A 13,857-nucleotide genomic window follows, 5' to 3' on the forward strand; every position below is an offset into this window, starting at 1 on the left:
GAATAAGCCCAACTGCCTGGACCAGGCAGTTAGTTTAACAATGACTTTTATAGCACCCACCCCCCCTCCCTTCACCTGTGTGCCTTAGACATAATGTCAGCACTATCTAATTCCGCAGAACTTCGCAAATGAGACAATAACATTTTTACGACGTTCTGCATAATTGGCTTTGGTTGTTCTCTTTATTTATTTCCCTCTGTGTGTGTTTAAAAAAACAAAAAAACGTGGATCTGTGCGCACTCTGAATCCACGGTCTGTCAGCTCGGCGTGGAGCATTATCAGTGTGATTGGTGTTTCTGCCGTCGCAGGTAATTGGCTTTGGTCTGACGCGGGCAGTTTTTTAATTGGAGCTGAATACAAATTGGCTGCATCTGTTGTTGGGACATTCAGAGATCACAGACCGTGCTTTCAGTGTCCTCCCTGGTCCAGTCAGGGCCCAGGAAGAGGTGGTGAGGCTATGTGTACGCAGTCTCTCGGACAGGCCGGGGCAGTCGATCACTCCGTTATGTGAAGTTTGATATATACTCTGGGACTCGTGATATTTTGTTAGATTTTTCTTATTGTGCTTTCACCATTTGTCGTCTGGAGCCTGGAACCTTTTTTCACAACAATGTCAGTTCAGATGCTTGCCAACAGCAACAAACGGTTTCAAGAACCAGCTCTGGATCCAATTACATTCAGCGTCACGCTATTGTTGTCATCTGACGGGACTTCATGTGCATTTACGTTTGACGGACTTGCGGACTAGCGTGTGCTTGGCTGGAGCTCAGCTTGTTACTCTGCAAAAGCCAGCAAATAACACGTATTTGAATCTTGTCTTGTATTGAGACTTAAAATACTCAATAAAATAACAATCTTTTTTGCAAAGTAAGATGAAAATATTAATGTTCACATAGTTTGACTGATTTCAAGATATGCAAATAGGATAAGAAGATTTCATTTGTCAAGCAAGCCTTAACTAAAAGCAAGCTAGTATTTTCTACTTGAGAGAAAAAAAACAAGATCATGAGACTAAAATGCTTGTGATGACTCGTAGCCCTTTCCCCTGTAATGTCCAGTTGCCAACAGCAACGGCAGTTTCAAGAACCAGCTCATGGATCCAATTACATCCAGTGTCAAGCAATTGTTGTCCTCTGACGGGACTTTGTGCTTGCTTCAGCAGCATATGTTGTGGCATTACTCGGTTGGCACTCAGCTTGTTAGCCTGTCAGCCCTGTGGCGTATAGTCTCCGGTAAAGGGGCAGAAAATGGCGGAGGCCTGGGTGAGTGACCTGTGGGTGTGCGTTTCAGGTCCAGCCGTCAGCTCAGCGAGGTCTTCGTCCAGCTGCCCTCCCGGAAGGAGCTGCCCGAGTACTATGAGCTCATCAGGAAGCCTGTGGACTTCAAGAAGATCAAGGTAGACTTCCCCGGTCCTGCACTCTCCCAACAGGAACCCTGTGATTCCACACAAGATCTTGACTAAAAATGATTCTTTGTCTGGGAGCAAATTCAAATCAAATTCAAATAATTTTTTAGGTTTTCACATAATAGTGTCGTAAAAGTGTCTTGGATGACAAATATGTTGCACTGAAAAGAAATATATATTTTCTTTCATTTTAATTGAATATCCCTGTATAGAATTCAGGGAAGCCAAAATGTTATGTCCTTGTTTGAGGATGCAAGGTCAAACAGGGATTAATTTCAGTCTAATCTGTAAAATATTTTACAAACATGGTATGAACTATCCCATTATTGAGAAATTGTTAAGAGATTTTTCCCAGTTTTCATTGTTCTTATGGTGATGAGTGAACCAATGGTAACGGCTGCTGTTTACAGTTTTGTTTTGTGATTGGTCGGCAGGAACGTGTCCGTAGCCACAAGTACAGGAGCGTGGGCGACCTGGAGAAGGACGTCATGCTGCTCTGTCACAACGCCCAGACCTTCAACCTGGAGGGCTCCCAGGTGTGTAGGCCAGGCCACTGCGTGCTTCCTGTCCTTTAACAGGGCTGTATGAAAACTACCCACGGCTGTGTCAAATACACACCAAGTATTTTAGCCTTGCATTGGGACTTCAAATCTTATTTCTTTTACCTTTTTGCTGAATAAGTTGAAAAGATTACCAATGAGCTTATACAATTTGACTCATTTTGTTTGAGAGTCCTTGACTGCAGTGTTTGGCCCTCATCTGGAGCATGCCTGCCCAATAAAACTCAAGGTCTGCTGCGTACTCACCCCAATGCTGAATGTGTCATAATGTGACATTCCGTACGGCTCTCACAGATCTACGAGGACTCCATAGTGTTGCAGTCGGTGTTTAAGAGCGCGCGACAGAAGATCGCTAAGGAGGAGGAGAGCGATGACGACAGCGCTGATGATGATGAGGAGGAGGAAGAGTCAGAGTCCGAATGTAAGATGGCCGACCCCTACCCTTCTCTCGTCCGTCCTGGGGCACCTTCAACAAGTGTGCGCTAACAAAAAGATAAAAAATAAAAAGGTTTACCAAGAATAGCACCGCAAATTTCGAATGGCTAGGCGATGTCATGTGGGTGTTGCCTCTTTTGCTTTAACCCTTTAAGGAGTGAGGGGAGTGATTAGAATGCTCTCAACTGAACATTCTAATGCTGATGTCACAGTCACTACTCGTAATGGAAAGCAAGTTCTAGAACACTGACTTAGAATCTTCAACAAAAAAGCATTCTACTCTTCAAAGAGGTTAAGCTTGAGCTCATCGCCTTTTGTCTCGCAGCGAAATCGGTGAAGGTGAAAATCAAGCTTGGGAAGAAAGACGAGAGGAGTCATGACAAAGGAAAGAAACGGCAGAGCCGGGCCAAGGCCAAGCCCGTCGTCAGTGACGACGACAGTGACGACGACCAGGACGATAATGTAGGTCTGAGAGACACCTCTGACAGGATCTGTGCCTAGCCTCTCACTGAGCCCTTTGTGTTATCTATATCACTGTTCACTCTGTGTGTTAATCCTCCTCACAAACAAAAACGGCCAGCAAGCAGGTAATGAATGTAGTTAAAGCTCATTTCGGTGTTAGCCTGGCTGCTATAGCATCCCTGCTTCCTAATTAGAATTTAGGACCCTCTTCCTGATCCTCTCTTCCGCTATGATCAAGTCTCTCTCTGTCTTTCTCTGCCGCAGTTCCTGGGGAGAAAGTAAGTCTTCTGCTTCTCTTGGCTTCTCTTGTGCATGTTGCCAATGACGAGCCGCTCCTTTCGCCAGCTCTGGTTTCTCTGTGGATTTCCTGTCATAGGTTGATATAAAGCATACATGTAGTTTGCAGCACCATAGGCATCTAAAAATGTAATGGCGGTAGCATTAGCCTCCATTAGCATTCATGAGTAATAGCGGTAGCATTAGCCTCCATTAGCATTTATGAGTAATAGTGGTAGGATTAGCCTCCATTAATATTTTTGAGTAATAGCGGTAAGATTAGCCTCCATTAGCATTTATGAGTAATAGCGGTAGGATTAGCCTCCGTTAGCATTAATGAGTAATAGCAGTAGGATTAGCCTCCATTAGCATTTATGAGTAAAAGCGGTAGCATTAGCCTCCATTAGGATTTATGAGTAATAGCGGTTGGATTATGTCCATTAGCATTTATGAGTAATAGTGGTAGCATTAGCCTCCATTAGCATTTATGAGTAATACCGGTAGCATTAGCCTCCATTAGCATTTATGAGTAATACCGGTAGCATTAGCCTCCATTAGCATTTATGAGTAATACCGGTAGCATTAGCCTCCATTAGCATTTATGAGTAATCGTGGTAGCATTAGTTACCATAGGCATTTACATGTAATAACTGTAGCATTAGTCACCATAGGCATTTAAATGTAATAGCCATAGCATTAGCCACCATAAGCATTTAAAAGTAATAACCGTAGCATTAGCAACCATAAGCATTTAAACGTAATAGCAGTAGCATTAGCCACTGTAAGCATTTAAATGTAATAACTAGCATTACCAAGTTGCATGATGATGGTGACTGAGGATGATGATGACGATGGTGACACTAATGTCTACGTTTGCAGGATCAGTCCGATGCAAGCGGGAGTGATGAAGAGTGACGAAGAGGAGAGCTGATGCACAACACTTTCTCTTTTTTAACAAAAGCTTTTATCGATTGATTTTCTTTTATTTTGATGAAATGTGTCTCTTTCCGGAATCCCACCCCATTCCCCTGCCCCCTCAACTTTCATCCAATCAGAAGACGGTAGCCCATAATCCTCCGGTACATGTTGTTATGCAGTGAGACGCAGTGTAACGGTGAAAGATGGACTGGCTCTGCTCAGCGAGTAGTTCATCCTGCAGGTGCTACCATCCCTTTACACCGCTTGTACATATAACTTTTATGCAAAAAGAGAAAATTACAATCAAAAAAGATCGACATTACAAAAAAGATTGGATTAAAACAAATACATTAAAAAAATGCTGATTAGCAATTTGCTATTTAAGGTAAGCATTATATATATGTTTTTAACAGTGTTTATATATGCTAGCTCTATAGTGAAGGTTCATCTGAGAGTAATCTGCACCAGTGCCATGGTTCAGCTTGTACAACATAAATTAAACAGAGAGGTTTGACTCCGCCATGCAGGGACATATCCATATCCATGCCTCCAGTTTCTCGCTCCCGGCCTCTTGTAGCTGAGGTTGGGGAGAGATGGTGGAGATAAGTGTTATTTAGCGGGCGCAGGTTCCACTGAGGACAAGCCCTCCCGCGCACTGTAAACTCACAAACTCAAAACGGCACAGGCCGAAATCGCCGCTTCCTAACGCATAACAAATGTCCTTTTCCTTTTTCCTTTCTCTTACGGAATTGGCGGTTTTATCAAATTGGCGATTTTATCGAATTGGCGGTCATATCAAATTGGCGGTTCTCCGTGTTCCTCAACGTATTAACAGCCTTGCAGCTATGGATATTTTTATACTCTCGGTTTAATGATAATATTTTTGTTGAATGTTTTGAAAACGATACGTTTTTTTGCCTTCTACGTCGTGTACTCGCTTATTTGCTCTGGAACCAAGTAAAAGGCTTTCTCTTCATCTGTCGGTAAGCACTCTTAACTCCCGGCGCAGTGACTGTACTCCTCTGTGACACATACTGTTTATGGTGCGGCCCAATTTGACCCTCCTCCTCAGACATGTCTTTTTTGATGTGTGGTCAGTGCTAGCCCCCCGTCTTTCCCCAAAGTGTAACTTCATCTTTGCTTTCTTTGCACAATGTCTTTGTGGTTGTAACTCATAGCCCGAGGCAAATAAACTTCACTGATTTTGATTACCCATCTTTGTCTGCCTTTTATTGTTCATTCTTCGCTCTTCTTCAGTTTAAAAATGTCACATAAACATTTTATGGTTCAGCTTAAACTGTTTTCTGGAATTTGCTCTTGCTTTTGAACGAATCCACAGTTTTTGAGTCTGTTGGGATTCGTTCGGAGTATTTTATTTTGCTGATTTGCATGATTTGCACAAAGTGTAATATGGAGGGCAACATGCTGTTTTGCTGAATCATCTTTGTTGAAATTGGCTGTCGGAGTGCCTGCTGGACAGAGATCACAATCAGGAGCATTTTGTCTGCGTTACCTGGGTCAGACACCAGGGGGCAGTGGAAGGGCTGAGTGACAGTTGGAATAGACTCATTTTCCCAGAGATCAAAAACATCTTTCCCTTTTGTACTCCGGCCGTTTAAACGGGGCTAAACTAAGCCGATTCTTTCGAAGAGTACACATATATTCTGCCCTGTTTGTCTTGCACTTTGAAGTTTCTCCCTGTTTGGACAGCGGTAAGCCTCAGAAGAAATGGATAAATTGGACGTTAATCCGCGTCTCAGGGCGAGAGTTGTCGGATGGAAATAGTCAGGTGCCAATGCAATCTCTGCTATTCCTCTGTTGCCTTAGCGCTGCCTTTGTTAGCAGCCTGGCTATTATCGCACTGTACCACTGATAGCGAGCTCTGAGTCTCTGGCCCGTTCTCTCAGAGTCCGCTGAAATAATTCATGTATGATTGACTGAATGGACCAGGTGCTCCATGTTATTGGAGCTTAATTTGCTGGTGTTGTATCACATTAGGTTTGGTGGGGCAAATGAGCTAAGAATCCCGAATTTGCACCACTTAAAAGGATCTGGGGGAGGAGGGGGCGTGGGGGTGTTACTACTCAGATTCCAGAGGTCGCAGCTGGTTTACTGGCAGGGTCAAAAAGGCAGAAATTTCACTGCACTTCAAGTAATGATTTTAATTAACCAGTGCTGTGTGTGTGTGTGTGTGTGTGTGTGTGCATGCTGGACCTTTTTTTTTTTTTTCAATGTACAAAAGTTTTTAAGGCTTCAACATACACTCAGTGGGCACTTTATTTGGTAGACCTGTACACCAGCTTGTTAATGCAAATATTTAATAAGTCAATCATGTGGCAGCAACTAAATGCATAAAAGCAGCAGACGTAGTCAAGAGGTTCAGCTGTTTTTCAGACCATGTCAGAATAGGGAAGAAATGTGATTTAAGTGACCTTTGAATGATTGTTGGTGCCCAACAGGGTGGTTTTGAGCATCTCAGAAATTGCTGATGTCATGGGATTTTCACGCACAACAGTTTGCAGAGAATGGTGTGAAAAACCAAAAACATCCAGTGAGCACCAGTTCTGTGGGCAGAAACACGTATAAGTACCTAATAAAGCTCACTGAGTGTATAAAGCCAATGGCCCCATAATCGTAAGGGCAGGCAGTTTTGTGGATGAATTAACTCACATTAATTACTACACATCATAAGACAAGCCAGAGCACCGGGAGCGGTCAGAGCCTTCCAGAATATTCTCTGAGCTGTGAGGGAGAACTACACAAACACAGGCAGTGCGCAAATCTTATTTTTCCTCATTGTCACTATCCAAGATAAATACAAAGGGAATAAAACTTTTGCCATACCGGACAAAAATTCCTCCTGGTTTTGAAATGAAGCTTGCTGCTGACAGTTTAACTATAAAAAACAGCCTCATATGCAAAACAACAGCGCAACCGAACATGAGATGCTAACCATCTGCTCGTTTTGTATTTAAAGAGTCTGTCCAGGAACCTGACTGAGATTAATCTTACATTTTGCTTTCCATCATTTTTGGGTAGTAATCTGTGACTCCTGTACCTTTACCGCCAGTGTTTATCTCTCCCTCCCCCCCACCCCTCCTCCTGGTCTCTGATTGGCTGAGCAGCTGACTTTGCAGACAGCTGGTCAACACTAAAGTGTAGAGAGTTCTGGAGCACATCCATTCACAGCTGACCGCAGGATACCAGGGACAGGTTTCTGAGCTGTCCCACTGTCCGCAGTCCACTTGTAAAGAGCTTAAGTTATTTTGCACATACTGCATAGCAATTCTCAAGCCCAGAAATGCAGGCTAAAATTCATATCAGGGCCTATTTCAAACAAAAGCAATTCTGCCGAGTGTCAGCATTCATAAGCTTTCTTCCTCTTTCTGTGGAAGGAATTTGAATTCCACATGAAATGTTCTTAATCTTTATGAGCTGGTAAATGCATTGTGTAAGATGCATTGTGTGTACTTTTTATGTTTCAGAAGTTTGTATGTAAGCGTGTATTGAGGAAAAGGAAGTCTGTAGAGGTTCAAACATTTCATGGTGTTTTCTTGTGATTGTTTTGTCTGGGAAGATTATTTTTGAAAACTCAAAAACTATTTAGATTCCTCAAATCCAGACCTGCTTTTCCTTCCTCTGAATTAACTGAAGTTACTTTATACTTTTTTGAACCCCATAGGGTAATTTGTCCTCTGCATTTGACCCATCCTACTTACAATGCAGCACCCATTGCAGGGTGAAGGGCCTTGCTGAAGGGCCCATCAGATCTTTCTGGTGCTACACCAATTGCTACTGATTGGCCAGACCGGCTTCACACCTGACTGCCAGGTAATGGCAGGATATAAAATAAGCAGTTCTCTGATCTTGAGGACCGTGATTTAAGGAACAGGGATATAGAGCATTTGCATGATACTGAAATACCATTTCCAGACAGAGGTTTTTAGTCATATTTCAGAGGCATTTAACATCTGGATGTAACTGGAATGGCGACAGGGATGTCTGCCTGTTTCGCAGACAGCCTCCAATGCACAAATGCACACAGCGAACTGGCTGGTGGCGTTATGTGACTTTTCAGACAAGCTGCAATGCACACCACCTTCAAAATATAAAATAAAGCTACAACCAGTGATCATGCAACTTGTATGGAAAAATGTTTTACTGGGTTTCAGACACCAGGGAGGCATGTCCTTTGTACAGATATCAGGAGGAACACTTTTTTTTTAGCTGTGAGAAGTGAGAATTGTGGTCAGTGTGCACTTTATTAGACTTTATTAGGTTTTTAGATGTATTGGTCTGGGCGGCACGGATGGTGCAGTGGTTAGCACTGCTGCCTCACAGCAAGGAGGTCCTGGGTTTGAATCCCGGTCGGCCAGGGCCTCTGTGCGGAGTTGGCATGTTCTCCCCTTGTTTGCGTGGGTTTCCTCTGGGTACTCCGGTTTCCTCCCACAGTCCAAAGACATGGACTGGCGACCTGTCCAGGGTTTATTCCTGCCTTTCGCCCAATGTATGCTGGGATAGGCTCCAGGCCCCTGCGACCCTGTTCAGGATAAGTGGGTTAGGATAATGAATGAATGAAATTAGGCTGCATAGACTACATGGAGTACACACTGTCATAGTCAACAAATGAAAATGCTCAAGCAGCTCAAGCCAGGTTTGGTAGCTTGTTGACCAGCTTAGACCAGCTCCCTGCTCAACATGGTTTGACCAGCTCAAGCTATGTTTTGAAACTGCTGGTAGCTGGCAATTTTGTACTGGTCATAGCTGGATTTTACCGCAGAGTGTAGGTTACTATTTGTTATTTGCTGGTAGTTCAGTTGTGTATTGAAACTGAAAATGTTGTTCGACGATGCTTTTCCATTTCTCCGAATAGTATTAATATTTTCCAGCCTGAAAATCATGCAAACATGTTCATGATTACTTTGTCATGCATGTCTTATTATGCATCTGTCATTGTGCATAAAAAATACTTGGAATTTGCCAGATTTCAGTTTATTTGCTTAGCAGTTTGCTAAAAACAAGTTTTCACTGTCATAACTGATTCAGGCACTGTAACCACAACATGTCTTGTAGACTCCAGAAGTATATTAAGGCAAAGCAGCGCAGCAGTGCTCACTAATGGTGTGGTCAGTGGGTTGGCTGGACTCTTGAAGAAGAACTTCTAAAGAGGACTTCTCTTTCATACAGTGCCAGCTATTTTTGCATCTTTTGTTGGAGGTGTAATGTGCTATCTTGCTGAGGAAATACAAAGACTGAATTTATAAGCAATACCTGTACTTTAGTCTCAATTAGAACAAAGTGAACGAAGCAATTATTGGAACTTTCCTTGAAAATGCACACCTTTTTGTCAGAAGGCCAGCTGAAAATGGATTTAGGGCTTTATTTTTTTTTTACTGTAACATATACCCTTTAATTAATATAATAAAACATATATACAAGGAATAACTGTATTGATACATTTTTTGTTTGCTTTGTGGCAGATTTAATACACAAAGAGAAAACTTGTAGTTTTAATCTGTGCATCTCAAAGGTTTTATTGACTAAGAATTGATAAATTAATTGTACATAAACAGATTGAAAAGAAGTGCATAGCAAGACATAGTGGTGGGGCATTTGAATAATTCATTACAAATATATATTGATGTCCTCAAAAACAGAAAGGACATCAAACACACAAAAAAACGTTTTTTCTGAGAATTGTGGCTTAATATATTGATATTGAAGAGTAAGGCACATTTTGAAACCAGTGGGACATTTGGAAATACTGTAGATACAGACAGCAGGTACCTACATTGACACTGACATTGCAAAGACACCCTTAGTAAATATCCTGCACTGCCAGAGAAGTCATTCTGACAGTAAAAGCATAGCTGTTGATTCAGACTGAGGAAGTCCTGTTCTGTTTCTATTAGTGTAATACTGTGGAGGATTATACCTTCTGTAACTTGTAACAAAGTGTAACAAGTGCGTTTGCATTCAAATATTAACGATACGAAACTCAGCTACTTCTTAAGGCAGTCTGGGCATGTGCCAACCACACATCACTGTCTCAAAAAACTCCTACAATGAGCTTCACAACTTCTCACTTTGTGACCAAGCAGAAAGGTCTTGCCCCTTCATACATTTTGTCTTCTGGAGGACATCGACCAGTAGTTTTAAGGGACTCCATGGACTGCAAAAACTGCCATTGTTACGAGTGATAGACTATACATTTAAGGAGGATGGGAGCACATCCTTTGCTACATCCGTGCCCCTGTTGGTGAAGAGTAAACATCTCTGTTTTCATGGATATTTGCTCGAGTTTGCAGTGAATAACATCAGAACATCAGCAACCACTTTTTTATGGTCACACTATTTTACACACCTGCAAAACAAAGTTGCGGGAGTACTCTCACTTCTCCAGAATGGCCTAATAGCTATCACTGTGTTCCCTGCAGCTGGGCCGCCAGCGTTTGATTGGCTGCAGTGGAGCGGAAGCGCTGAGGGATTGTGGGAAGGAGTTTGGGGAGTCTCTGCAGGAGATGGCGTGCGGAGGACAGAGGGGCCCAGCGTTGGGCGATATATACGGCCTTTCAGACCTGATGTGCTCTGTAGGAATGTAACGCAGAAAGGGGAACTGGATTAAAAAGCACCAGCCCTAGCAGGTGTCTGCATTGTGAAAGGGCACATCAGGCATTTGGTTTCTGGAAGCTCTCTTTCTTCTTTGACGGCCGCCTCCAAACACATTCTTTGCGAACGGAGAAGATGGCTTTTTCCCCGAGCGGAGGAATTTCCCTTTTCCTGCGACTTCTCTTTTCATCTCTGAAAAAATGTGTGTACAGCTGTCTTATTTTCACCGGTGATACAGCCCGGTCCATTCATACCACACACGCGCTTCAGAGCCAGCACCTGCTTCGTTAAAATGGCTCCGCTTTCGACCTTTTTGCTGTTTCTGCTTAATTAGGTTCGCCTGGCGCACGGAAGGCCTGATTCCAGCTGTAGTTGACACTGCTCTATCCCACCAAGCTAGGCAAGCGTGAAGTCATTTAATAACATGCACAGCAAATTGAACAATAATTTCCCCCTGCTGGGAGTGAGTATAACTGCTATAGGAAATGAATGCGATACTTATAGGCTTATAACTTCTAATAAATAGCATTACGTCCTATTTGTGTCCTGTAATACAAGCTTGTATTGAAAAGTAAGGTTGAAGTCAAACAAACACACAAAAAACACTTTCCTTAGACATATTAAGCCCCCCCCCCCCCCAACAAACACAGACAGAATGTTTCCAGATACAGATCCAGCTCAATATACTCTCAAGCTTAGTTGTGTTTTTTTAGTGACTGCTACACTTTATAGATATACTGTATGTGCCCCAAATATATATTTGGTCTATCTGTTATACCGTCTTCAGAAATGTACAGCCACCCCTGTTTGTCTGCATTCTTAAATTGAACAGGGATTATGTGTCAGAGGGAGTCTAGCACACAAAATGTTTTGACTGCAATGCAGTTCTCCCACCTACTCTGGCCTTTTGCAGATGGGAAACATGAAATATGTCATTGATTTTGACAATAGATTATGCCAAAGAAATACTCCAGAAGTTTGTTATTATTATACTGGAGACAGCGTATGTCTTCAGGGATGAAGGCTGAAACTTCTGCTGTAAAATGTACCTTCTCCAAAAATGTTTACACTATACTATGTTTTTCTGTTGTCTGAAAGCAGGGACTGGCGAGTGGCAAAGTGTAAATAGGACAGAGTGAAATACTACCTCGGGGTCATATCTGTCTAGACATAAATTGTAATGGCCCTGTCCATAACCATGATATTGTTATGAAATACTGTCTGACATAGAGCCTATTTCGAGGAACAATCACTGTCCGCTCTTTCATGAATCATTTGCCTTCGAATCCTTAACTGTTTTTGATCTCTTGATTCTTAGGTGAGCCATGGCTCTCTCTCACTCTCTTTCACTCTTTCTTTCACACTCCCTCTCTCATTTTCTCTCTCTCTCACTCTCTCTCATACTGTACATATATCTCATAAATATTAAACCTACAGTACTAACCCTATGCCTATAAATTGATGATAAAAAATTAAATGCCATGTTGGAGGCATTAGTACGTATTATACTTACCCCATTTATTAATCTACTACTAGTACTAATAATAATAGCAATAATAATAGCAATATGTATTATTATCATCATCATGAAGAACATTCAGCTTTGACTGGCCAGAGCTAAGCGCATGTTATCTTTCATTCCGTGGCCCAACAGTTTCGTTGATTTGCAGTTTCAGCTTCCCTGACCGCCTTCACCAGCCCTGCGATTTACGGGCGTGACAGGAGGGAACGGGAGCACAACAGGTCAACTGGAGGTTATAACTGGGCCTGCAAATGGCCACTGTACCAGTAGGGAGTAACTGGGCCTCAACATGGCCACCATACCAGGAGGGAGTAACTGGGCCTCAACATGGCCCCATACCAGGAGGGAGTAACTGGGCCTCAACATGGCCCCATACCAGGAGGGAGTAACTGGGCCTCAACATGGCCACCATACCAGGAGGGAGTAACTGGTCCTCAACATGGCCCCATACCAGGTGGGAGTAACTGGGTGTCAACATGGCCACCATACCACAAGGGAGTAACTAGTCCTCAACATGGCCCCATACCACAAGGGAGTAACTGGGCCTCTACTCATCTGCTCGTCTGCTTGCATATCTCTGTTGCATTGTGACGTATCGTGACTTGTCACTTTGTGATTGCTTTTGATTAGACTAGTAATCAGGCACTGAGAGTACCGCTATATAGAGTGTACGCTAAAAAATATTGCTTATGTCGAAACTCCTGTGAGGGCAACATGACTACCTAAAGTAATAATTTCATGTTTCGTTATGGCAAAATATTTGCCTGTACATAGTGGATACACTACTAAGATCTTACCTGAGCAAACAGACTAAATCATATTTTCTCAAATGGCTTTTCTTTTAGGAAATGGTAGGAAAGCTTTGTGCTTTAGAAGTAGTACTGCAATCAAAATGTGACATGATACGTCCCTACGCAACAGAAATATGCAAGGACCCTGAGCAGATTGTTGAGGCGAGCAGATCATCAACTGACACAATATGGCCGCCATACCAGGAGGCAGTAACCAGGCCTCAACATGGCTGCCATCAGAGACTCTACAGTCTGCAGGAAGCAGTAAAACAGCAGAGGCTTTGAGATAAGCATGCTGCTGCGCTGAACGTACACACCCGAAACTTGTGTGATGAGGTCTGGAGAACCCTGCCGTCTCGATCCCTCCCTCCCTGGGCCACGCGACAATCAATCCTGTGCTGACCTGCGAGGACCCTAGCAACAGTCACCGTAACCGGGGTGAGTATTTCATTCCAAGCCACGGAGTGTGTCGTTGAACTGAGAAGCAGTCATATAGCAAGCAAATACCACCCGACAGCTCAAATTCCTACACTTATATTCTGTGACGTGCCCCATTACTCAAGTAACAAAATCAGGTCTAGATTTTGTGTTTTGAGATAAAGCAGAATGTGCACTTGATATGTTATAATGAAGTATAGGGGTGAAGATCTAGATCATTCCATATGACCTAATGTGCACCATGGATTTTTGGTATACACAAAGGCCTGCAACCATTTTATGACCACAGTTGCTGTTTCAAATTAAACTACACAAGCAAGCGGCACTATAGTTTGCTGCACCATTTCCTTTCACTGTATCTGAAGGAAATGTGTGTCATGTGTGCTATATCAACCGGGAGGACAGACACGGGACACTGCATCGTCTCAGAGATCATTTTAC

The 13,857-nt window shown here is 42.8% G+C and overlaps 1 protein-coding gene across 2 annotated transcripts in view; it reads left to right on the forward strand.

Annotated features, from left to right (window-relative positions):
* smarca2 (SWI/SNF related, matrix associated, actin dependent regulator of chromatin, subfamily a, member 2) overlaps positions 1-5,269 on the forward strand; it is a 42,546-nt gene extending 37,277 nt beyond the window's left edge. Inside the window, exons 30-35 of one of the 2 annotated variants that reach the window (XM_061259568.1) lie at positions 1,291-1,396; positions 1,840-1,941; positions 2,260-2,386; positions 2,726-2,862; positions 3,127-3,140; positions 4,018-5,269. In XM_061259568.1, coding sequence (XP_061115552.1) covers positions 1,291-1,396; positions 1,840-1,941; positions 2,260-2,386; positions 2,726-2,862; positions 3,127-3,140; positions 4,018-4,069 — 538 coding nt within the window. In that variant the 3' untranslated portion in view covers positions 4,070-5,269. The remainder of the gene's footprint in view (positions 1-1,290; positions 1,397-1,839; positions 1,942-2,259; positions 2,387-2,725; positions 2,863-3,126; positions 3,141-4,017) is intronic. The other variant, XM_061259569.1, reaches the window with a different exon arrangement.
* The last annotated feature ends 8,588 nt before the right edge of the window (positions 5,270-13,857 follow it).

This window comes from Conger conger, chromosome 11, assembly GCF_963514075.1.
Source record: "Conger conger chromosome 11, fConCon1.1, whole genome shotgun sequence".
Classification (NCBI taxonomy): domain Eukaryota; kingdom Metazoa; phylum Chordata; class Actinopteri; order Anguilliformes; family Congridae; genus Conger; species Conger conger.